Source organism: Phyllobates terribilis, unplaced genomic scaffold (genome assembly GCF_046119375.1).
Source record: "Phyllobates terribilis strain yellow unplaced genomic scaffold, ASM4611937v1 Scaffold_4__5_contigs__length_816908805, whole genome shotgun sequence".
NCBI classification, from domain to species: Eukaryota; Metazoa; Chordata; class Amphibia; order Anura; family Dendrobatidae; genus Phyllobates; species Phyllobates terribilis.
In genome coordinates this window covers 174,704,091-174,730,536 of record NW_027362764.1, presented here as the reverse complement: position 1 = coordinate 174,730,536, position 26,446 = coordinate 174,704,091, and the positions used below count along the sequence as shown (strand labels likewise).

Genomic DNA, 26,446 nt, shown 5'->3' with positions numbered 1-26,446 from the left:
TACTGCTTAGCCTCATCTAAAAAATGATTTTAGTGATCAGCATCTTTTATTTTGTAATGTGAAAAAATGTTGCAATCAGGGTTGCAGGCTATGTTTTTTTTCTGGACAGGTAAAAAGTACAAAAAGTCATAGATAGGCGAAAGCTGAGCGGGCAAGTTTAGAAACCAAAAATGAGTCAGAATATGAAATATATGTCTAGAGCTCAGATACTAATATGAAAACATCATATTGTGAACTGTGATAATATAATTACTGTAACTTGTACAAACCCTCCAGATTAAAAAAAATCACAGACAACTTTGGCCAAAAGCCCTTTATTTTACTGACTGTCCTTTAATATTCTGGAATGTATCTCTGAGAGATCTATGCTATGTGATTGCGTACTGGTTTGTCCTGTGACTGCACACTAGAGATGCCTTCACTGCGTCATTCCCACACAGACTCTGCGCACATATCACCCTATGTGATCTATCATTCAAGAGGCTCCATTGCAGGTTTATCAGGACTGACCCAGAAAGCTCTAACCACAGACTTGGTGAGAATATTGGCTGTGTCACCTAATCCCTTCATCCATTCCTGTAATGACCTGATTGATAACATTAGTTTTGTTCTACATGCCAGGAATTTGTAATGTAACTTTCTGGTTCACTCTTTATGAACTGGCCAATGCCATTCACTGTAAAGCATCCTCTGTCCTTCCTGCATCAGCTGGGGAAGGTGAATCCTTTTTTTCCCATGTTAAAAAAATGATGTCTGTTCATTTTATTCATTTTATCTTAGGAGGATGAATTATTAACGTATACTATTTTACAAATTTGTTTAGCTCCAAATAAACCTAAATGCAAGAAAAAAGAATTAAAGATTTATTATTAGTATTTGGTATTATTAAAGATTTAAAAAATAAAACCAACAAATGTATGTGTAAGAATAGGTAACAAAGTGACTACTTTTCCCTCTTCCTCTCCTCCCTCTCCCTCTTTCTTTAACCATCTTCCTCCTTCTTTTCCTGTATTTTTCTATTCCTCCTTTCTTAATTTTTTCTTTTTCTTCTTTCTTTTTTCTTCTTCTTTCTTCCTTCCTATTTTCTTCTGTTTCGCTCCTTTCTTTTTCCTTTTTTCTTTCTTCTTCCTTCTTTCTTTTTCTTTCTTCTTCTTTTTCTTACTTATTTTTCTTAATTCTCTTTCTTCTTTTTTTCTTTATTCTTCTACCCCTTCTTCCTTCTCTTTTTTCTTCTTTTTCTTTCTTTTTCTTCTTTCTCCTTCGCCTTCCTTCTGTTCTTTCTTCTTTTGTCTTTCTTCTTCTTCCTTCTCTTTTTTTCTTTCATCTGTCTTCTTTTTCTTTCTTCTTCTTTCTTCTTTTTCTTTCTTCTTTTTTTTCTCCTTCCCATTCTTCTCCTTCTTTCTTTTTTTTTTCTTCTTTTTCTTTCTTCTCCCCCTTCTTCCTTCTCTTTTTTCTGTCTTCTTCTCTCTTCTTCTTTCTTCTCCTTCTCTCTACTTTTTCCTTCTTTTTCTTCTTCTTATTTTTAACTCTTGACTTAATTTATGTCTCCTCCAAAAACTAAATGTTAACATTTGCGAAAAGTTATAGAATTCCATAAAAGTTTTTTTTTTATTAAGTCATTATTAAGCTGTTCTCTGTATTCCTGATAAACTAGTTTGCTTCTTGAACTCTTGATGGAATTCAGCGTAGAACTGCTGTCTAGATCCTCAAACCCGGAGGTATTATGTGAAAATGAATTAAGGCTGTGCCATAAACGCCGGCTGTTCTTATGTAGAATATGCCTCCTTTTAAAGTTGATTTTTTTTTTTTATCAAAAAAAATAAAATACTGAAGTTCAATCTGCCACATCAACTTTATGTCCTAATAATTATTTTATAAATATCAGAAGTGTAGTGCACTTAATTTCTTTGCTGATGGCATTATTCTCAGCTTCTGAACACTGCCTGGAGCTTGCTCTTTTTAATCATTTTAAAAGTGTATTTGGTGTAAATTGAGTTTAACACTGTTGAAAGGGTGTTGTTCAGGAACTCCAAAAGAGCAGTGCATGTAGTCTCATACCAGAGCCGCTGCAGCAGGAATCATCCTAAACTCTCTAGCACCCTCTCTTGCTCAAAATAAGAAATGCATGCCGTCTTTTCAAGTCCCTGTTAAATTGACTCTTGCACTTCCCATTATCAGTAGAGGTATTCTTTTATAGTCTTTTAGCAGAAATATATACTGATTTTAACATATATTTGATATTGTGCCTGGTTCTACACAAAAAAGGGAAGGAGAAACATAAATATACCGTAATTAGATTTGTTAAAATATATTACACTTTTTTTTTTTAAATGAAACAATAGATATTAATCTGGATTGTGCTCGGGTAGACTATACATATCTCCTTTTTATCTTAACATCTGTTTGTGTCTAAGAACATAGATGTCGTGTTCACAGGAGCATGTCATTTTACAAAGTTCTTCTGTCATGTCTCCCGATATTGGAAATGAACAGATGCCAAATGAAAAGCAGAAAATACAATAATATAATGAATGTGTCAGGTTGTACCTTATGGATTGTTTTAAATGCAAAATGAAGATACTTTAGGGGGTGCAGATCATTTTCATTTCTGATAGGGGGCACAAAATGAATCTGACTTCTGTGATATCCAATATGCTGTAATTCCAGTATAGAGAACCTTTACCAATGTGAACCATGTGCAGAAATGGCATTATTAGCATGTCCCTCTTGTAATTGTACTATCTGGCTGGCCTTCTTTACAGGGGAAATCGGATAACTCTCCATGGCTGTCTCTGCAGGCCCATCTTTCAGGCTTTACAGCCTGAACTTAGGGGTGTTCAGCACAGGCTTTATTAAAAAAATTCCTAAATTACATTAAAAAAAAAAGAAAATAGCTAAAATAACAATTCAGAAATTTGTAATTGGAAATGCATCTGGCATCTATGTGCACAATTCAGTAATAAAGCTCGTTAGAAAAGTAGTTAAAGTTTACACAGTTTTGCAGAGAATTTATAAGGAGAATATAGTCTACAGTTTATGGCAGGCTGCATTATGTGAATGAGACCTCATCTTCTTATATTGCATGAAAGTTTGCACCAAAAAGGGTTTTCCATAAAATAATTGATAAATGTTCTGTGGTGGGTGTCTGAATGCTGTAATCCCCTCTCATGCTTGGCCGAGAGGAGAAGATGCGTTCTGCTGTTTCCGTACTCCCTAGGGACTGGTATAGATCAGGCTCCCTACTTCCATGACCATTGCTTTACTTCCTATCTATGGGAGGGGGTAGGGAGACCTTTGTTGGGAGTTTCCGAAGGTCAGATCATTAATAGTATTAACTAAAAGGGTATAATAGCTAGCATCACGTTATCACCTATCCATATGATAGGTGTTCATTTCTAGATCGATGGGGGTCTGACCGATGGGACCCCAACTAATCTCAAGAATGGGGCAGGGTTATCTTTATTCTCTGTGGGACTGCCGGAGTGCTATATTTGGCTTTTTTCAGCAGCCCTACAGTGAGTAAATGGAGCTGCAATTGAGCATTTGTACTGTCAATACATTCTAACTAGGGATGAGTGGACCCATGGAAGTTCAGGTTCTGGTACCCGACCCGAACTTTATTCCAAAGTTCGGTCCGGTTACCAGAACTGTACCCGAACTTAAACCAGAGCCTGAACCCCATTGAAAAACAATGGAGACCCGAACTTTTAATCTTTTGAGGTGCAAAATTCTCTCTCTCTCTTCCTGGACTTCCCCCGGAACTCCGAACATTGCAGTGGACTTCCGGGAGAATTCAGTGTTCGGGATTTAGCACCGAACTTAGTGTCCGGTACGAACCCCAAACTTTTAAGTTCTGGTTCACTCATCTCTAATTCTAACGGGGATAACAGTGGCCTATTCTGGCAATTGGTTTGGATCCCATTGGTCAGAACCCCAACTGATCTAAAAGTTACCACCCATCCTCTAGATAGGTGATAACTCGTGCCACACAGAATCGCCCTTTATGTTGCACTTTTTGGCCATTGATCACTTAGATATATAGCAATATAATACATTTAAGATGCCCATAAACCTTTGGTAGTTTCACTATTTTTGCCCCTCATACACATTACCCGTTTTCAGTACACTGAACTTAGGGGTTGTCACACTAGGTTCCGCCAAGGTGCATGTGTTTTTCATGGTTAGCTGCTGTCAGACCCTTCTGGTGGCGGCTTATTTCCCCTGAATACAAAAGGATCGTGCAATCAGATTGAGAATTCTCATTCCTTCTTTCTACCGACTGACAATGAGTGAGATGACGAGGGTCGGGAGGCCCCATGTGCATCAGATACAATCTAGTTACACTGAAATCACCTGATTCAGGCGGCTGATGTGCATGAGTTCCTTGACAGCTGTTTTCCAGCTTGGTCTCAAGGCTTCCAAACAAGTCAGGAGTGTTCCCAATGCAGAACATTATGTCTAAATATCTAAAAAAAAAAATTTTTAATATTTGCGGGTCTATTTGATGTTTTCTTAATTGGAAATTATTTTTATTTACAGTACAATAATGGGATTATTTTCTGACTTTTTTTTCTAATCATTATTAATAGTGGCAATATTCTATACAATGCTTTTCTAAAGAAGATGCTAAAAAGCTAACATGCAGATAAATAAAGCGTCCTGAAATGAGCACCCCATCGATGTCTCTGTACGGTTGATTAGAAAACACAAAGCCGCTCTTCCCTCCGAGATTCCTCATTCATTTGTTACTTAATGCCAAGACCTCACATTCTTCCTGAAATTGGCTGCATGCAAACGGGGCGCCGCACGAATACAAATTCCTAATGCCTTGTCTTATATACCTTTTATTTGTCAGAGTTTGTTATCTTTCAAAACAATAAAGAGAGCCCGGACTCATCTATGCTAAAATTAAGAATTTATAACTATATGGAACAGATGTTTTCATAAACATTTGCTATAATTAATTTCAACTAGGGATTGAAGGAACAAAGCCATTTTTTTCCTCTTGAAAACTTTATTGCTATTTCCCCACACACCAAACTGAATTCTTCACTTTAATATTGTTAATGAAACAAAATTACTATTCAATTTTGTTTTCATTGCAAGAAACAAAATCTTAATAGGTGCACAAACCATTTAGACGCAGATATATAAAAGTCGCAGCATAAAGCATTACTTCTAGAAATGTAAAACAAAAAAAAAGTCTCTGCGGCGTTTCCTTCCCTCTTTTTGAACCCACCTCTTTTTCGGTGTCAGTTTTGGGGTCATGGATTGATATTTTTCTCCTTTTGGTTCACCTAGATATACTGTCATTAAACATTTCGATGATTTATCTTCCTTCTATTAAAACATTATTATTTCTTTGCTTGTTTGATTATTCCATGACCGTTACTGTTTTACTTGAGTGTTTTGTGTGCGCACATTCTTTTCTGCTATGTGTTTTGTAGCATGGGGGCTTTGATGCTAGAAGTTATGGGCTTAAATTCCAGGAGTTAATTATTTTGTCTGTCAACTTGTGGTTGCGAAAAGACCAACCGCAGAGACTTCTGAGCAATCAGCGGGCTGTTGGGGTACTACAGGATCCAGCATAACCATCAGTGTGCAATGTTGAACTGGAGTGCCAAGGGCCCACCAATAACACTGACTTTGGGGGCCCAATGTTCAGCTATATGCAAATATTACATTACCCTCAGTCACAAATTAACCTATGCTTCTATATAATATTAAGCTAGAATCAAGTGTAATGTACCAACTACTGCTCATATATGGGGGGAGTGATGGGGGGATACCAGGGTTTCATCAGTTCCTCTGTGGGCCAGTTTGATGGGCCTTAAAGAGGTTGGCCACTACTTTTTGTTTTTATTAATGACCTATCCATTCTTTCATTATTGTGAGTTACAATCTGAATTATAGCGCAAATCCATATTCACATTTGTACTCTTTGCTATTGGAAACAGTCAGAATGCTGGCTGACAGACACAGCTCTACCAGCTTTACTGTGCTCGTATAATGCAGTTGACAGGAGAAATGAGTCTGTCAGCCCAGCATGACTGTTCAAACCAAGCACAGATGCTTGGTTCACCCTTGGTATGACCGAGCTTCTCAGTGCATCTTCCCAACTACCTGTTATCCACTTTTTCCACTTCCCTTACCTTGGTTCAGATCTCTGGCTTTAGAGGAGCCATAGAAGGGCTGAGATAGATGTACAATAAGTAGATTTGAAGGTGCACTGGATTGTTTGACCATGCCAAGGGTGCACCGAGCATTTATGCTTCCTTTGAATAGTCATTCTGTGCTAACAGATTCCCCTTAAAGGGGTTTTCCCATGAATAAAAGTTAATTTTAATCAATAGCGCTTGGAATAATAATAACTTCCACAATTGAATGTATATAAATAAAATGTTCCTGTGCTGAGATAATCTTATAAATGTTCCCCTGCTGTGTACTGTGTAATGGCTGTGTCTGACCGTGCAGGAACATGGTCTGATCATACCACATCTCCTGGGCAGGGGAGGACACAAAAGAGAGTATACAGACATTACAGCAGGGGATCACAGCTGATTCTTTCTTTGAAGTAAAACATTGTTTATAAACTGGCAGGGAAATGTTTTACCTCACAAAAAGAATCAGCTGTGATCCCCTGCTGTAATGTCTGTATACTCTCTTTTGTGTCCTCCCCTGCCCAGGAGCTGTGGTATGATCAGACCATGTTCCGTACACGGTCAGACACAGCCATTACACAGTACACAGCAGGGGCACATTTATAAGATTATCTCCGCACAGGAACATTTTATATGAACACATCCAATTGTGGAAGTTATTATTATTCCAAGATGTATTGATTAAAATGAACTTTCGTTCGTGGAAAAACCCCTTTAACCGGTATGAAAAGAAAGGTAGGTCCGGCTAGGCAGGTGTTTGTAAAATATCTTCAGTACTTTGGGTTTACAGAGAGTGAAGGCCCGTAAAGCTCCCGAAACGCTTTGTTGGTACAGATGTTTGTATGGATTTGCTCTAATTTTAATGATTCCAAAATAAAGTATTGAAGATTTTCTTATGTACACCTGCTGAGACTGGCCTACCTTTCTTCTTGGACTGTTAGAAGTTACGCCACAACACTGGCATCATCTCAAGCCCTTTATCTTCTGATTTTTTGGTGAGTTCGCAACATCTGCTTTTACTGTATTAGATTCTTTTTAAGCCTCACTATACACATTTAGTGACAAGTAGTCTGAAGCTGCAGATTTCAGTAGGACTGGGTTATATTGAACATGAGAGCCCTCCTGACTCTTCCCCCAATGGATGAAGTAGGGAGAGAGAAGGAAGTATAGAAAGTATCGAGAGTGTAGATGACAGTAGTACTCCATTCCCCTGAGGCTTTACAGCTTGTTTCCCCATCTCACAAATTGTACATGTGGAAAGTACATAAATACCGTACAAACATACATACAGTACAGACCAAAAGTTTGGACACACCTTCTCATTTAAAGATTTTTCTGTATTTTCATGACTTTGAAAATTGTACATTCACACTGAAGGTATCAAAACTATAAATTAACACATGTGGAATTATGTACTTAACAAAAAAGTGTGAAACAACTGAAAATATGTCTTATATTCTAGGTTCTTCAAAGTAGCCACCTTTTGCTTTGATGACTGCTTTGCACACTCTTGGCATTCTCTTGATGAGCTTCAAGAGGTAGTCACTGGAAAGGGTTTTCACTTCACAGGTGTGCCCTGTCAGGTTTAATAAGTGGGATTTCTTGCCTTATAAATGGGGTTAGGACCATCAGTTTTGTTGTGCAGAAGTCTGGTGGATACACAGCTGATAGTCCTACTGAATAGACTGTTAGAATTTGTATTATGGCAAGAAAAAAGCAGCTAAGTAAAGAAAAAACGAGTGGCCATCATTACTTTAAGAAATGAATGTCAGTCAGTCCAAAAAATTGGGCAAACTTTGAAAGTGTCCCCAAGTGCAGTTGCAAAAACCATCAAGTGCTACAAAGAAACTGGCTCATATGAGGACCGCCCCAGGAAAGGAAGACCAAGAGTCACCTCTGCTTCTGAGGATAAGTTTATCCGAGTCACCGCCCCAGAAAATCGCAGGTTAACAGCAGCTCAGATTAGAGACCAGGTCAATGCCACACAGAGTTCTAGCAGCTGACACATCTCTACAACAACTGTTAAGAGGAGACTTTGTGCAGCAGGCCTTCATGGTAAAATAGCTGCTAGGAAACCACTGCTAAGGACAGGCAACAAGCAGAAGAGACTTGTTTGGGCTAAAGAACACAAGGAATGGACATTAGACCAGTGGAAATTTGTGCTTTGGTCTGATGAGTCCAAATTTGAGATCTTTGGTTCCAACCACCGTGGATGGACTCTACATGCCTGGTTCCCACCATGAAGCATGGAGGAGGAGGTGTGATAGTGTGGGGGTGCTTTGCTGGTGATACTGTTTGGGATTTATTCAAAATTGAAGGCATACTGAACCAGCATGGCTACCACAGCATCTTGCAGCGGCATGCTATTCCATCCGGTTTGCGTTTAGTTGGACCATCATTTATTTTTCAACAGGACAATGACCCCAAACACACCTCCAGGCTGTGTAAGGGCTATTTGACCAAGAAGGAGAGTGATGGGGTGCTACGCCAGATGACCTGGCCTCCACAGTCACCAGACCTGAACCCAATCGAGATGGTTTGGGGTGAGCTGGACCACAGAGTGAAGGCAAAAGGGACAACAAGTGCTAAGCATCTCTGGGAACTCCTTCAAGATTGTTGGAAGACCATTTCCGGTGACTCCCTCTTGAAGCTCATCAAGAGAATGCCAAGAGTGTGCAAAGCGGTCATCAAAGCAAAAGGTGGCTACTTTGAAGAACCTAGAATATAAGACATATTTTCAGTTGTTTCACACTTTTTTGTTAAGTATATAATTCCACATGTGTTAATTCATAGTTTTGATGCCTTCAGTGTGAATGTACAATTTTCATCATTATCATTAATTTCTCCTATTGTACTGTAGTTCTGTAATTATCTTGGTCTGTAATTAGAACTACCTCACATATCTCCGAAAAGAGAAAAGGAAATACCAAAATATTGGTGCGGTATGTGGGTAAAGCATAATCTAAGGCTAATTTAAGATTAATTTGTAAAACATTCCTACTGAGAATCAGAACCAGAAGATATCATATTTTCTATCATATTTTCCATGAGGTCAGTACCGTGCTGATAAAATTATGTAACCTTATATGGCATGTTAAATTGCGTTTTATCACATCTCTATCAGGCATGTTTAGGCCATGTTCACATCTTCAGTACTTGGTCAGTATTTTACCTCAGTATTTGTAAGCCAAAACCAGGAGTGGATGATAAATACAGAAGTGGTGACGTGTTTCTATTATACTTTTCCCCTGATTGTTCCACTGCTAATTTTGTTCTACAAATACTCTTATGAAAAACTCACCAAATACTGACCGTGTGAACTGAACATAACGTTATATTTTTAAGGGGGTATCCCAAATCTTCTTTTTAAAACTCACTGTGGCCTAATCACTTTTCTAAATTTTAACTATTTAATTGCCACAGTTAATCCCAGAAAGCGGCATTTAAATAGCATGATCGCCGGTGCACATTCTCACTGATACCCATTTGGCCCCCCAAGTTGTGATCGGAGAGAAACGATGGGTTACAGTGACAGACAGGGGCCTGCTGAAGGCCCCTTCCCTATATTGGTACTCCTCTGAGAATCAGCTGTAGGCTGATTTTCAAAAAAGTCTGGGATTTATACTATATAAGGCAATACTGTGGTTAAAGTCCCTAAGGAGACTAAAAATAAGTTATAAAATAACTTTTTTTTTAAACATATCAAAGTTTAAATGACTCCTCCCCCCTTTTCCCATTTTTAAAATAGAGAAATAAAAAAGAAAAAGAAAAGTAAACATAATTGGTACATCGGTAAAAGTCTGGATTATCGAAATATAAAATTATTTAAAATATTCGGTGAACGCTAAAAAAAGATCAAAATGCCAGATTTGCAGTTTATTCACTCTCCATAGTTCAAAAAATGCAATAAATAGTAATCAATATGTCATATGTACCCCAAAATGGTAAAAATTTAAACGACAACTTGGCACGCTAAAATACAAACCCTCACACAGCTCCTTTGATGGCAACATAAGTTATTTTTAATATTTTTAGTCATTTTTAATATTTTTTTTTACAACTTTCACAAATTTTTTCACTACTAAAACATAAAAAATCTATACATGTTTGGTATCACCATAATCGTGCTGACTTGAGAAATCATGCTGCGAAGTCAGTTTCATTGCAAAATGAACTCCGTAAAAAGAACCCCCGCCCCCCCCAAAAAATGTCTGAATTACATAATTGCATGTTTGTTTGTTTGCTTTTTTCCTACAATTTTACCCCACTAAGAAGTTTTTCCATTTTCCAGTACTTGATACGGTAAAGTGAATGGTGGTGAAAACTACAACTTGTCCTTCAAAAAAAAAAGCTATGTTGACAAAAACATTGAAAATATATGAAGTTTGGAATGAAGGGAGGAAAAAATGAAAGTGCAAAAAAATGAAAAGTTAGTCTTTCAGTAGTTAACACAACAGGAAGAAAACCCAAAAAAAACAGACAAGCTGATACTGTTTTTTTTACTCGTTATGTCATGATGGGGAGATGGCTGATATATCGAGACCCTTTACTGACATGTCTCTATTGCGCTTCTTTTAGCTCCAGAGCTGAAATCACAAGCCCATCATATGGAAGCTTGGAATAATAATAAGTTCCACAAATGAATGCATTAATATAATGTTCCTGTGCTGAGATAATCTTATAAATGTGTACTGTGTAAAGTCTGTGTCTGACCGTGTAAGGAACGTCGTCTGATCATACCACAGCTCCTGGGCAGGGGAGAAGAAAAAGAGTATACAGATATTACAGCATGGGATCATAGCTGCTGCTTTCTCTGAGGTACAACATTTCCCTCTGTTTAAAACAATGTTTTACCTCACAGAAACACGCTGCTGTGATCCTGTGCTGTAATGTCTGTATACTCTCTTTTGCTTCCTCCCCTGCCCAGGAGTTGTGGTATGATCAGACCATGTTCCTGCACGGTCAGACATGGCCATTTTTGATCTTTGTGGATAAATGATGAATAAGAAGTTCTCACCTTCAACAACCTTTTTATGCCTCAAAATAAGCTTCTTGACTGTTTCCATTGTGGAACATCAAAAACATTAATGTAGCTCTAGAATAAAATACAGGCCAGAACAATACCATATAAGCATAGGCGGATTATAATGAGGGCAATCCGGGCTACCGCCCGGGGCCCCGAGCCTGCAGGGGGCCCGCGGCTCCGGGCGGGGTGTCTAATGCCGGATTGCCCTCATTATATGTGTGGGCCGCCGTGGAACATACCGGTAGCAGTGGCGGGAGGGGGGTCCCCGGACCGCTCCCCCAGCAGCGGCCGCCGCTACTTCATCGGCCGGGCCAGCACTGCAGCAGTTTACTTCCCTGTGCTGTGCGCGGCCGTGTCTCCTAGCTGTGACTTCACGCAGTGCGTGCCCAGCCTGCACTGCTGCAACGGAGAAGTCAGAGCAGGCAGGAGGAATGGAGCCGGGGGATGGTGAGTCTGTGTGTGTGTGTATGTGTGTGTGTGTGTGTGTGTGTGCAGGCAGATATCATTGTGTGATGTCTGTTTATATGTATTTTTGTGTTTCAAATGTGTTTATGCGTGTATGTATATGTCTGTATTTGTTTGTGTGTGTGCGTGACTGCATGCGTGACTGCGTGCGGCCTCCTGCTGAGTATAGTTGGTGCCGTGCGGCCTCCTGCTGCCTCTGGGGGGGGCGCCGTGCGGCCTCCCACTATGTATAGATGGCGCCGTGCGGCCACCCGCTGTGTATAGATGGCGCCATGCGGCCTCCCGCTGTGCATAGATGGCGCCGTGCGGCCCCCCTGCTGTGTATAGATGGCGCCGTGCGGCCGTCTGCTGTGTATAGATGACGCCGTGCTGCCCCCTGCTGTGTATAGATGGCGTTCGGCCTCCTGCTGTGTATAGATGACGCAGTGTGGCCTCCTGCTGTGTATAGATGGTGCCGTGCGGCCCCCTGCTGTGTATAGATGGCGCCGTGCGGCCCCCTGCTGTGTATAGATGGCGCCGTGCGGCCCCCTGCTGTGTATAGATGGCGCCTTGCGGCCCCCTGTTGTCTATAGATGGCGCCGTGCGGCCCCCTGCTGTGTATAGATGGCGCCGTGCGCCCCCCTGCTGTGTATAGATGGCGCCGTGCGGCCTCCTGCTGTGTATAGATGGCGCTGTGCGGCCTCCTGCTGTGTATAGATGGAGCTGTGCGGCCTCCTGCTGTGTATAGATGGCTACGTGCGGCCTCCTGCTGAGTATAGATGGCGCCGTGCGGCCTCCTGCTGTCTCTGGGGGGGCGCCGTGCGGCCTCCCGCTGTGTATAGATGGCGCCGTGCGGCCCCCTGCTGTGTATAGATGGCGCCGTGCGGCCCCCTGCTGTGTATAGATGGCGCCTTGCGGCCCCCTGTTGTCTATAGATGGCGCCGTGCGGCCCCCTGCTGTGTATAGATGGCGCCGTGCGCCCCCCTGCTGTGTATAGATGGCGCCGTGCGGCCTCCTGCTGTGTATAGATGGCGCTGTGCGGCCTCCTGCTGTGTATAGATGGAGCTGTGCGGCCTCCTGCTGTGTATAGATGGCTACGTGCGGCCTCCTGCTGAGTATAGATGGCACCGTGCGGCCTCCTGCTGTCTCTGGGGGGGCGCCGTGCGGCCTCCCGCTGTGTATAGATGGCGCCGTGCGGCCTCCTGCTGTGTATAGATGGCTACGTGCGGCCTCCTGCTGAGTATAGATGGCGCCGTGCGGCCTCCTGCTGTCTCTGGGGGGGGCGCCGTGCGGCCTCCTGCTGTGTATAGATGGCGCCGTGCAGCCTCCCGCTGTGTATAGATGGCACCGTGTGGCTCCCGTTGTGTATAGATGGCACCGTGCGGCTCCCGTTGTGTATAGATGGCTAAGTGCGGCTTCCCGCTGTGTATAGATGGCTACGTGCGGTCTCCCGCTGTGTATAGATGGCACCGTGCAGCCTCCCGCTGTGTATAGATGGCTACGTGCGGCCTCCTGCTGTGTATAGATGGCTACGTGTGCTCAATATTGAGTCATGCAATTAATGTAAGGCTATGTGCCCATGATACAGAAATGTTCCGGATTTTTTTTGAGCGTTTCTGCATCTCCCTGGCAGAAAAAACGCATACGGATTTTACATGCTGATTGTACATGCGGATTGTACATGCGGTTTCCTGCCAGGGACATGCGGATATGAAGCGTTCTTCACTTGCATTTCCGCATGCGGGTTGACAAGTGCTTTTCCAAGCGATTTTAGCATCACTTGGAAAGTGCTTGACAACTTGGTTACACTATATAAATCCATGCAACCAGCATAGATTTATATAGTGTGACCGTAAAAGAATGGTAAAAAATAAAAAATATATACTTACCTTCTGACATAGCCATATGAGGGCTTGTTTTTTATTGGATTTAGTTTTCAATTACTTCCTTCACTTTACCATATATTGTAGTGAAAAATGGGAAAGCAAATTCCAAGTGTGAAAAAAATACAATTTCACAATTTTTATATTTTTTTTTTTATTTGAGTTACCATTTTACGGCATTCATTGTGTAGTAAAAATCTTTCAACTTGATTCTCGAGATCCATAAGATAACAGTGATACTAAACTTGTACAGTATATATATATATATATATATATATATATATATATATATATATATATATATATATATTAGTGGCTTAAAAAGATGTTTAACTTTGTTAAAAAAAAACATTAACACACTTTAGCACAAACTGATTCATTAAAATCAGTGCCCCAGTCCTGTTTTTCAGGGCTTCAGATGAAAGCCCTGATGGAGCCACTGATGTGGCAAAAACGTAATGCGAACATAGCCCTGGTCTGATAGACTTTGGATAGAGACTTGGTGAGCTCCACCTGCAATACAGATATGTTGAGAATTAATTAGCGCATAGTGTTTGAGCTTAAAATGTCATGTTGTAAAAAAGGTAGACATTCACTTTAAAGGAGTTGTCCAGTCTTAAAAGGGAACCTGTCACCATTTTTTTCTGATATAACCTACAGCCTCCACCTTTCAAACCCATGTGATATCATTCTAGAACACTACACATATGACTCCAATTCACCCTGCAAGGCAAAAAAAATACCTTTCATTACACTCACCTACATGGCGGTCTGGTCTGACGGGCGTCGCTGGTCTTGGTCCGGTGCCTCCTCTCTTCTTGCGATGCCGTCCTCCTTCTGTGATTCTTGTGGATGACGTGTCCTACGTCACCCACACAGTGTTCCCCTTTGCGTTTCTGTGCAGGTGCACTTCTCTCTGTCCTACTAGGGCAGAGCAAAGTACAGCAGTGCGCATTCGCCGGGAAAGGTCAAACGAGTGCCAGAGCATATGCACTGCAGTACTTTGCGCAGAAGCACGAAGCGGAACACTATGTAGATGGTGTAGGATGCGTCATCCACACGAATCACAGAAGGAGGATGGCATAGCAAGAAGAGAGGAGGCACCAGACCAAGACCAGAGACACCCATCGGACTGGACCGCCATGTAGGTGAGTGTAATAAAAGGTATTTTTTTTGCCTTGCCGGGGCGAATTGGAGTCATATGTGCAGCGTTTTAGAATGCTATCACATGGGGCTGAAAGGTGGTGGCTGTAGGTTATATGGGAAAAAACTGGTGACAGGTTCCCGTTAAGCTTAGAGTAAGCTACAATAGAGTGACTACAGACTTGTGAATCCTCCCATCGTGTGCACTGCTCGCTGTGAGGATTCTCCGGTGCCAAGATCGGGAGGTCATGTGACCCCCAAGTATGTGATTTGTGTACTCCCAGCCACATTCTGACTAAACTATATTCGGCATTGCTCAATACACTTGCATTGAGCTAGGCCGCAGCCATCTAGTTGGCACGTAACCGCATGTATGCAAATCATGTACTTGCTGTTACGCTCCCAGCACAGGAGAGTCCTCACTGCGCACAGTGCACGCCATGTGAGGATTCACACGTCTGCAGTCTTATAGTGTGACTGCAGACTTGTTGCTTAAGACTAGACAACCCCTTTAAGTCTGAAAAGTCTTTTTGGCAATAGGAAATCTGTACTAGACATCCTTTGCTAATTTTGTGGATGTTTGGCTGATGCTTCTGTACGGCAGTGATTTAAGTTTAGGCAAAGAAAAGCATTTATGAGGCTTTTATATTGATTTAGTGTCCCCCATTTATATATCTCCCATGAATGACATTACATCTTGTTTCCTAATGAGAATATTGCAGCATGCATGGGATTAGGTTGTGCAAATGTTTCAAAATGATTCCTCACATAAATCTCCGGCATATTCTAGAAGCAACCAAATCACACATTCCAATAAAATTCACATATTCCCCCAATAAAAGCTTATTTTCAGATATTAGCAGACGATTTGCCATTTGTTTTATAGCTTCCATGTTTTCCATATTGAACGCATTTGTTTTCAGAAAACCCGAACCCGCAGCTGTATCCTTACTCCAGTCTGTTGTCAAACTCAATCAACCTCTCGTTTTAGTTATAGGCTAAAATGTTTTCTATTAAATAATGTGGAAATCTGATTGTGTCAGTATTGCAGGGCATTAATCTAGCGGTAATTCCCTGTCTTTCATACATTTGACGTAGAAATGCCATGGGGTGTAAGCTAAATGACATAAAATACACATTTTTAAGACAATTATGTGGTCTATAAGGCTATTAATACGCAGATGTAACAAGATTCATTGCTCAGTCTTGGGTTTGGGTGATATATTGACGCTATATTAAAATTTATTATGTCAACTTTATTACTCCCCTGTTTCGTTCTTATAGGTTTATGTCTCCAAACCTGTTTTCTGAAGCTTTCGCCATCTTTCTTTTTAAAAAGGATTCATACCTAAAATGGAAAAATGGTCATGTATTAGGAAATCAGAAGTTAGAACAGTTTCCAAAGTTTAGCCATTATGTTTCTTTTAGTTACCGAGATATTTGTGCCTGATTTTTGGCTACTTTTTAGTGTTTTGCACCTTTTTTTTTTGCTTACACCTTATTCATTTTTCCATTTGCACCTTTTTTTAAGTTTATTTAATTTATTCTTCTGTTGTGCTTGTTTTTTTAGTTCACCGCTGTGAGCGCAGTTTGGGGTTTTTATATGTTTTCACCTTGTTCGTCATTTGCAACTTTTCAACAAGTCAGAAAATTTGTTGCAAATGTCCCTTCCCCTCGGAAGTTTTGGTGCACATATGGCTCTAAAAAGTAGCAAAAAGGTTAAAGACAAAAATGAAGACCAAAAGCACAAAATTCAGGAACCATGTGCGCCATGTTGAAGAATTTAGCATAAAAAATGGCAACGAATAGCACAAGGCAAAAAAAGAAAAGTGACTTAGCAAAAAAAATTCAAATGGTGATTCCAGGCCAATGGTGTTTTGTTCTGTTGAGTTGTGGCGGCCATTCTTGCTAAAGTTAGCCAAGTTGGTTGTCTTCTTCCAAAGTTTTTTTTTTGTGACTGCCACTTTTAGGCTACAGCTCCTCTGTCAGTATTTGATCAGTATTTGGTCAGTATTTTTTCTCTGGAGTGGGAGCCAAAACCAGGTGAGGAACAATCAGAGAAAAGGTATAATAGAAACAAGTCACCAATTCTGCATTTATCACCCACTCCTGGTTTTGGCTCCCACTCCAGAGAAAAATTACTGACCGAATACTGACCAAATACTGATAGTGGGGCCGTGGCCTTATATTAGCAGAACTTGCAAAAGGAAAATTTCCGCTTCCCAAAAAGCTAATTTTCATTGCTGGTCCAACTTCCAATTTGATAATAGTTATTGTCTTAAACTGATATTTATAAAAGGGAAAGTTCTAAAGTGATTGGTCAACCTCGTTCACCATATAGATGTGTCCTTCCTTACCTCTCCCCTTGGCACAACAACATTGGTATGAAATGGTCAAAAAGAAACAAAAACTTGATTTTGAGATACTCTGTCAGAAGATGTTTATGCTATATGTGTCTATGTGTGACTATCCAGTGACTATGATTTAGATCACAGTCTATCATATGTTTTGCTACCATGTCACAATAATGTATGAATTTATATAGAAGTTGTTTTGTCACAAATTGTTAATGAAATTCATATATGCAGAACTACTTTTCCTAAAGGTTTTTGTATTTACTGCTTATAAATCGCACTCATCTTGACATATCCTTGATCTTGATTTACATATCAGTGGTTATTTTAGTACTTTTACGGGTAGATTTTGTAAGATTTGGCTCTTTATTGCATCTTTTTCTCTTACAGGAATATCTGTAGATGAAAAAAAATCTCAGCCAGCCCCAAATTCCGAACACATCTTTATATCATACAGGTATTTCATTAAATATTGATCTCTTAATTGTCTGTATGGCACTTCCATTACACAGTCATGATTGGATCATTCATATAAGGGAAAGGTTTATTTAAAGTGGATTTTTCACTACAATCACAATGCCATGCTGTCTTGCTGAAAGTCAATGTAATGTTGGGACAGGTCCACTGTACTATTTGCCCAAACAGCACGAAAATATATTGCTCGATTTTTGATAATTAAGCCCCTAAAAAAAGAATACCTTAGCCTCATGGTAAAAAATCTGCTTTATTCCTGAGAACTCTGACCCGATCTCCTCATGCCATATTAACCCGTTTACCACCTTGGCATTTTCCGTATTTGCTTTGGCTCCCCTTCCTCCCAGAGCCAGAACTTTTTTATTTGTCCATCAATATGGCCGTGTGAGGGCTTATTTTTTGCGGGACGAGTTGTACTTTTGAATGACATCATTGGTTTCACCAGCTAGTGTACTGGAAAACAGGAACACATTTTCCAAGTGCTGTGAAATTGCAAAAAAAAGTGTAATTCCACAATTGTTTTTTGTATTATTTTTTTTACCATGTTCACTAAATCCTAAAACTGACCTGCCATTATGATTTTTGTTTTTTAATTTGTTTATTAAACAAAAAAGCTTACATGTTTTGTATATAACCAATATAACGTATACACACTCATCATAGTAATAATAATAAAACAGCAAGTTTGTATAATGAGTCATTTGTATAAACTTCAATTCCCCAAGTCCATATTCTTTTGCGAGGATTATGGAACAATTGAGGAGTAATTAGAAGACTCATTATTCAAATTTATATATGTTTGGTTATACATAACTCAGAATGATACAATCCATCCATCTATTATATTCTTAAAGAAGGAAAAACGAAGACTACCCTGCTGCCAAGAACGGTTTATACATATTCTTCAAAAAAGAACCTATTAAGATTGCGACATTGTTAATAACATTGTGATACTATCAAGTGTGGGTCAATGTGTCCTTTACTATAGCTATTATGATGGTTCCAGACCATTATCTACGTGTTGATATAGTAAGATGAGACGAGTTCCACACATCCCAAATCTTATTGAATTTCTCCAAGCAGCCTCTATTCTGATACATTGTTCACTCGTAGGTTCTTTATTATTTAAGTGGTGAAAGAAAATGAAAAGTTTGTAAAAGAAATAAATAAAAAATGGCGCCATCTTCCAAAACCAGTAGCGTCTCCATTTTTTGGAATCTGGTGCTGGGTGAGGGCTTATTTTTTTGCGCGATTCCCTGACGTTTTTATTGATACCATTTTGGAGTAGATAGAATTTTTTGATCGCCAGTTACTGCATTTTATCGCAATGTTGTTGCCACCAAAAAACTGTTATTCTGGTGTTTTTTCTTCTCGTTACTCCTTTTACCGATCCACATATGTTTCTGCAGACACACATAACAGACCGACTGCCTCCACATGGAAAAGGGAAGGGTGGTTTATTACCAGATCTGCATTCCTGATCACTGCATATATATGAGAGAGCACGATGTATACAGTTTAGGAAACAAACAGTGCTTCCTCCTCCAATCCTAGTGATCATGTGATCGCCTGGTGTGGAAGGGAGCACGAGCTGCTGGGTCTTAACCGCTCAGCACTGGACTCACGAGGCAATGTGTGAAATAAAAGATCAAAAAAGAAAGAAAAATAAATGAAAGAAAGAGACTGCCAGCCCAAATTGCTTTATCTAACCCTCCAATGATCAAAAAAAGCAAACATATGTCCAATATATTAACATAATTGTTCTAGAAAGGGGAAAAAAATGTAAATGTATTTTACTGTGCATTTGAGGTCTTAACAAAAAATAAATTTATCTAAATATAAAATAAAAAATTAGATTCCACGTGTGACGGAAAAAAATAATTTTTGAATAACCAAACAAGAAAAAAAAAAGTAAAGCTCTTAAAGGGAACCTGTCATGTCCTGTGCCGTATCTAAACTGCCCCCATTGAGTAGTTAATGATGCAATATGCATCACTAACACGCTTTTTTCATTAAAATTGGCGCTAATATAATGTGTAAAAACCACTTTATATGTTTATATCATACCTGCTTGTTTAGTCATAGGGATATAATTCCTCGCATTTAGTTATGATTGGCTCTGCCTACGCCATTTGAATTCTGCTCCCGGCTTGCGCGGACGTAAGTATGCGGCGTCTGCGCAGTCAGTCATGACCAGCTAAGCTGGGACGAGCGGCTCCCCGCGTGTGCGCAGTCAAGCTGTGTAGTTCTCAGCTTCCTTGTGTGCGGCCAGAACCTCTCGACACCGCGCATGCGCGGCTCCCTGAGATACAAGCGCGGCTGGTCATGACATACAGCACAAACGCCGCATACTTATGTCCACGCAAGCCGGGAGCAGAATTCAAATGGCGTGGGCGACGCCAACCTTGACTAAATGCGAGAGATCATATCCCTATGACTAAATGCTTCGGTAGGATATAAACATATAAAGTGCTTTTTACTCATAAGATTAGAGCGGATTTTAATGAAAAAAGCGTGTTAGTGAATTACACTGCATCACTTACTATGCAATGGGGGCAGATTAGATACTGCACATATGAAAAATAAAATGTGCCTCATAATGAATGGGGGAAATGACCCTGTCTTGAATTGGTTAACCTTGCTAGCTCCATTATTTCCTGCCCCCGATCCCTTTCCTGGGTATTCTCTCTCTAAATACAATGCCAGGGACTGTGCACACATATCGAGAGAGCCAAGAGAGGGTCAACTGGAACGAGGACAAGCAGGCCAGTTACGGCTTCAGACTTGTCAGCTAAGACACATAGTCTCCAGCCAGCTTTTCTAAGTATGTATACTGGCTGCAAACCAGTGTCTTATTTATGCTACCCTTGTTTCGGGAAGCATGAATCTGATGGCAACCTCCTTTTAATTGAATTCAATGAAAACTATGTACATCATCATTCTGCTCAATTATTGATCATGACTTAAAGGTAACCTGTCAGGCAGTCCATGCTGTCCAAATGACGGGCAGCATGATTCGCAACCTGGCTGCACGATTATTGTCCGAAACTCTCTGGCTTTTCAGAGAAAATTCACTTTGGAGATCTGGCCGGAGACTATAGCCGGAGAGCAGACTAGGCCTGCTCTGCCCTCAGCCGGATTTTCCCAGTGTCACCTCAAGTGATTGGCAGGTCTCTCCCACACATGTATATATGGAAGGACCTGTCAATCACCTGCAGTGGCGCTGGGAAGAGCCGGCCAGGGGCAGAGTCGGACTAGTTGGCTATGGTATCCTGCTGGATTTTCAACAAATAGTGTCTCTGAAATGCTGAGGCTGCAATCATGCTCCCAGTCTGCAGTTCATTCTGCCTGTTGTTTGAGCAGCACGAGTCTCCTGAGATGTTCCCTTTAACACTTCATTGCTTGACCTTACAGCAAAGATGGTAGAGTTTATTTGGGAGCCTAACATGCCTGGGATTTTCTGCCACTGTGCATCCAGCGCATTTGATAGCAATAACTCCAGTACTTTCTGTCATTTAGTGTCATTTGTGGTACTGCGCTCTGAACCATATCGGTGTGCCGACATTGTGCCATTTATCACATCATAAATATCCCCATACCTCTTTCTTCTGCTCCTCACATTTACTTTGATCTGAGCAGCATATTTTATGTATGCCACTCAGAATATTTAAAGGTGCAATTTCACACCCAAACATATTGAGCAGATGTTAATTATGAGTTTTATTAGCATCATTAATTAATTCAAACATGGCAAAAAAAAATCTCTTTTCCAGTCCAGTGAATGCGTCGCTGTCATTACATATTCTGTTTTCTTTTCATCAGATCAGATCACATAGTATTGTGTGTAAGAGCAGAACATTTGTTGGACTTATGTTCTTTGTAAGATGTTGGTTTTAGTAAATCTTTGAATATTCTATTTTTGGTACTGACTAATTTGATGTATTATTTTTTTTTCATGACATTTTTCTGTATAAATTTTGATCTATAGGAGAAAATAAAAATCTAAATTAATTCTACATCCCATTATCGCATTTTGCACATTAAAATATATCTATATTCTGTTAATTAACATTCTCTTCCTTGAAGAATAAAAAAAAATTCTGTATCCATGGGTTTTTCCATTTCCCAGCTGTCTGTGTACAAGTGTCCCATACATTGTACAGACTGAGGAAGGCTGGGACCATGTACTAACTTAAGCAGAGTTGGAAGATGAGGTCAATTTTTTACTAATATTATATTTGAAATCGCAGATTTTATATAGGTACAATGACTAAATAAACCACATTTATACAAATAAGCCATAACATTAAACCTACCTGCCTAATATTTAGTTGTTTTGCTTCATTTTACCAAAAGAGCACTGACCCATTGAGGGATGAATTCTGTAAGACCTCTTAGGCTGCGTGCCCACTATGCGTTTTTCAAGCGTTTTTGCCGCTGGATTTCCACAGCGAAAACGCTTAAAAAACACTTGGTAATACTTGCCCCATGGTCCCCAATGATAATCCACGTGTGCTGTGCACATGCTGCAGAAATTTCCGCTGCGGATTATCATTGCGGAAAAATCCGCAGCATGTCCATTAATTTTGCGGACACGCAGCGTAATCGCCGCCATTTACTTGCATTGAATCGCTTAATATCCGCATGACTACAAGTGCACATGCGGATATCACACTGTTCAATGTGCGGATGGTACTCGGGTCTGGAGGAGAGGAGACTCTCATCCCGATCTGGGTACCATAGTACCTGTAAAAAAAATGAATTTAAAATAAAAAATAAAGATTATACTTACCTTCCGATGTCCTCCCGGTGTTTTCTCCCCTCCGTCTGGTCTGCTTTATGGCTCGCGGTGTTGTGAAGGACCTGCCATGACGTCATTGAGTCATGTGACCTGTCACATGACTCAATGACGTCACCGCAGGTCCTTCACACCACCGCGAGCCACCCAAGACACCGGACGCAACAGAGAAAACACCGGGAGGACATCGGAAGGTAAGTATAATCTTTATTTTTTACCATTCTTTATTCTTTTTTTTTTTTTTTTTAACTAACTTGGTCACACTACTATAAATCCATGCCGGTTGCAATGATTTATATAGTATGAACAAGTTGTCAAGCACTTTTCCAAGTGATGCTAAAATCGCTTGGAAAAGCACTTGATAACCCGCATGCAGAAATGCATGCAAAAACGCTTGAGAAACGCTTCTACCTGGCAGGAAAAACGCATGTAAAATCCGCATGCGTTTTTCCTGCCAGGGAGAAGCGGAAAAAATATGCAGCATTTCTGCAGCATGGGCACATAGCCTTAGGCTATGTGCGCTCATTCAGTATTTGATTGCAGAATTTTCTTCAAGGTTTCGGCATCTCTTTGCAGCAAAAATGCTCGTTTTGCTGCGATTTTGGTGCATTTTTAATGCATTTTTGCACAGCAATGAATGCTTTTTGGAGCTAAATAAAGATATTTGAAAAAAGAAACATGGGACATTGCTTTAACCCTTGGATTATCGTCAGACCTTGGTTAATTTAAATGATTAAAGAATTTGTCTGTTTTATTTCAAATAAAGTGTTGTTTTCTCAGTGTGTGTGTTTATTTAACTCTTTACTTACAGGTTTAGTAATGAGGGTGTCTGGCTGACACTTCTTCATTACTAAAGCCAGGGTTAGATGTCAGCGTAACCTAATCCCATTAACCCTAATCCCATTACTAATGTCGCATTTGTTTTGTCAATACATGCGAAACCACTGCATGTAATGACATTTCAAACTGTTAAAATTTACAGCGTCTCCACTACAGAAATTGACATGCTGCGGGTTTGACGCTGCTTTTTTATGCAGCGTCAAACCTGCAGCGGCCAGATGTTACAGTCAGGGCTGTGGAGTCGGTAAGCCAAACCTCCGACGCCGACTCTTCAATTTCCTTGACACCGACTCCAACTCCACGACTCCGACTCCCTCATACATTGCTCATGTTTAAGTGATAAATTTACTGTAGCACAGATTAATCTCAGCTAAAAGTGTAGACCCTTAGATCAGGAATAGGACAGACATACATAACTTTTCCAAATTCTTATGAAAAAAATATTCCCCACAAACTGCTTTGAACTACTGTGCCCAATTTATTATATATATTAGGAGTTGGAGTCGGTACATTTGATACCGACTCCGACTCCACCAAAATGGACACTGACTCCACGACTCCGACTCCACAGCCCAGGTTACAGCATAGTGGATGGTATTTCTAGAAATCCCATGTCCACTATGCGTGCATTTAAGGCTGTGGATCACCCGCGGACACTGACATGCAGCATGTCATTCAGGACTGCAACATGTCAATTTCTCTTGCACAGTCGCTAGTCTCCACAACAGAAATTTGACCACTAGAATGTATTGAATGCGGTAAATCCGCATGGTTCAGTGAACACATGCGGATTTACCTGCATTCAATAGAACGCAGCATTTTGAACGCAGCAAAAATATGCTGCGTCCAAAGCGCTAATACTTCCGGATCGTGGGCACATAGCCTAAAATTAAAAAAATGGCGTGGGCTCCCACGTCATTTTCGTAACCAGCAGAGGGAAAGCCAACAACTGGGGGCTCATATTACTAGCTGGGGAAGGGGCCATTAGCCAAAGATGTTCCCTGGCTATTAATAATAGCCCACAGTTGTTTGCTTAGCCTTTACTGGCTAGATTACAGGTGGAGACCAGAAAAAAATTGATAAAGGATCCCCCTATAAAATCTAACCAGCAAAGTCTAGGCATATTAATAGACAGGGAAGGGGCCATTGATCCTGGCCCCCTCAGAGGGCTATACATACCCCCGGCCAGTTGGCGTGGCCTCGCTCTCCATACACTTGTATTGAGCGAGACCACACCTTCAAGTCGATTGCGCCCACTGGACGTCTGCGTCATTAGATGGGGCGTGGCCTCGCTCTATACTAGTGTATGGAGCGAGGCAGCGCCCACTGGCCAGGTGTATGTATAACATATATATACCCTCCGTTCCCGAACCTGAAACCGGTGAATCCCCGCAGCACACAATGCGTGCACTGAGGGAATTCATAAGCCTGCAGTCACACAGAGTGACTGCAGGCTTATCACTTTTGACCGGACAACCCCTTTACAGTGTCCAGTTTTAGCTGGCAACAGAACTTTAGCAAGTTCTGTAAGTTGCGCGTTAGGGCCTCCATGGACCTGCATTGTTTTTCCAGTAGAGTTGTTTGATTACCTTATCACTTTATCATGTTCCTGAACATTTTTTGCCATGTGGCAGGCAGTATTAACATGCTAAAAATAGCCTTTAACATACTAGTGAGGGAATACCATTGCCATGAAGGAGTGACATATTGCCCTCCAACCAGGGCTGTGGAGTTGGTAAGCCAAACCTCCCACTCCGACTCCACAGCACTGCCTCACTACTGAGCATATAAAGTGCAGCACAGATTCATCTCAACTAAAAGCCGAGACCCTTAGATCAGGAACAGAACAGACATTTATAGGATATTTCATAACTTTCCCAAATTCTTATGAAAAATTGTACAGCACATCCAGCACTGAACTACTGTACCCAATGTACTATATATTTCAGGAGTCGGAGTCGGTCCATTTTATACAGACTCCAACTCCACAGCCATGTCTTCAACAATGTTTAGGTAGCTGGTACATTTCGAAGTAAAGCCTACATAAAGGCCAGGACTTATGGTTTCCCAGCAGAACGTTGCCCAGAGCATCACCCTGCTTGTTTTCTTCTCATAATGCATGCTTGTACCATCTTTTCGCTTGGCAAGAGACGCATATAAACCAGCATGACAGCACAGTTCCTAACATTTAGAGAACAGGGGGAGTGTCGGAGACTTTCCTTGTACACTGAGCATCAGTAACTATTGGAAAATTAGATTCTAATAACTGGAGTGGAGCCTTGGTGTAGGATAGTATGTGTTATAACCATATTGTTCAGAATTATGTGGTAATTTTAGGCATGTTATATGAAATAGTATAATTTGATGAATATTTGAGATTTCTGCTATTGGGCATTTCCGGTATTAATATATATATATAATATATTATATATATATTATGTTTTAAGTAACGTCTGGGAAACATGGCTAGTTGATGCTAATATGTTCCCAGAGGAAGTCAACATTGGCGAAACTCGAGTTGGGCTAATGAAATTTGGTTGTGATATTCTCTTTTTTATATTCAGTTTGTGAGTATAAAAATACACTTCTGACCATATAAGACATTTTTGCACTATTTGTTTGTAATCTTCCCAGATGCTTTGGTGTTGTGTGACCAGGGCACAGAGTGCATGGGGTCAGAGGCAGAGGAATATGGATTGCCATTTATGACTAGTGTTAACAGAAGGAGTAGACATTTCAACTTTTCATACTTGGGTAAACCTTTTGAGCACAGCAAGTACTGTTTTATATTAGGCTCTCTTCACATGCACATTTACCTTTTCCTTTTGTCTGTTCTATTTAGTGCAGACAAACGTAACAAATACATTGCGTTAGAATCCTGTGCATTCCTGTTTCAAATGGAAGCTGAGAGACCACATTCATTTATATTGGGTCCATCTGGTTTCCTTTTGTAGTTTATCTTTACAATGAAAAAAATGCCCTCATTCAGAACTTTTCATCCGCTCTAAAAACGCTAATTCCGTTTATTGTTCTGTGTATCTATTGTAAACTGAACAGATATTTTAACAGAGCTTTAATGTTGTTAAAAATCCTTAAAAGGGTTGTCTTGGACTTTTACGTGGATGGCCTACCCTTAGGATAGGTCAACAATATCTGATCGATGGGGGTGCAACACCTGGCATCCCTGCCGATCAGCTGTTGCCGTTGCTGGAGCTGCACAAAGTGCTCAGTTGCAGAGCTGTAAAGCTCAGTCAAAAGTATAGTGGCTGCAGAGGGATTCTGCACATTGGCCTCCCACATGGGGCCGATGTGCAGTACCTGGC

At 40.6% G+C, this 26,446-nt stretch overlaps 1 protein-coding gene across 6 annotated transcripts in view; it reads left to right on the top strand.

The window, feature by feature from the left end:
• Positions 1-26,446, top strand: part of TBC1D5 (TBC1 domain family member 5) — a 741,959-nt gene that overhangs the window by 313,594 nt on the left and 401,919 nt on the right. For all 6 annotated transcript variants that reach the window (XM_073677953.1, XM_073677948.1, XM_073677951.1 and 3 more), the window contains one exon: positions 17,402-17,468. In XM_073677953.1, coding sequence (XP_073534054.1) covers positions 17,402-17,468 — 67 coding nt within the window. The remainder of the gene's footprint in view (positions 1-17,401; positions 17,469-26,446) is intronic.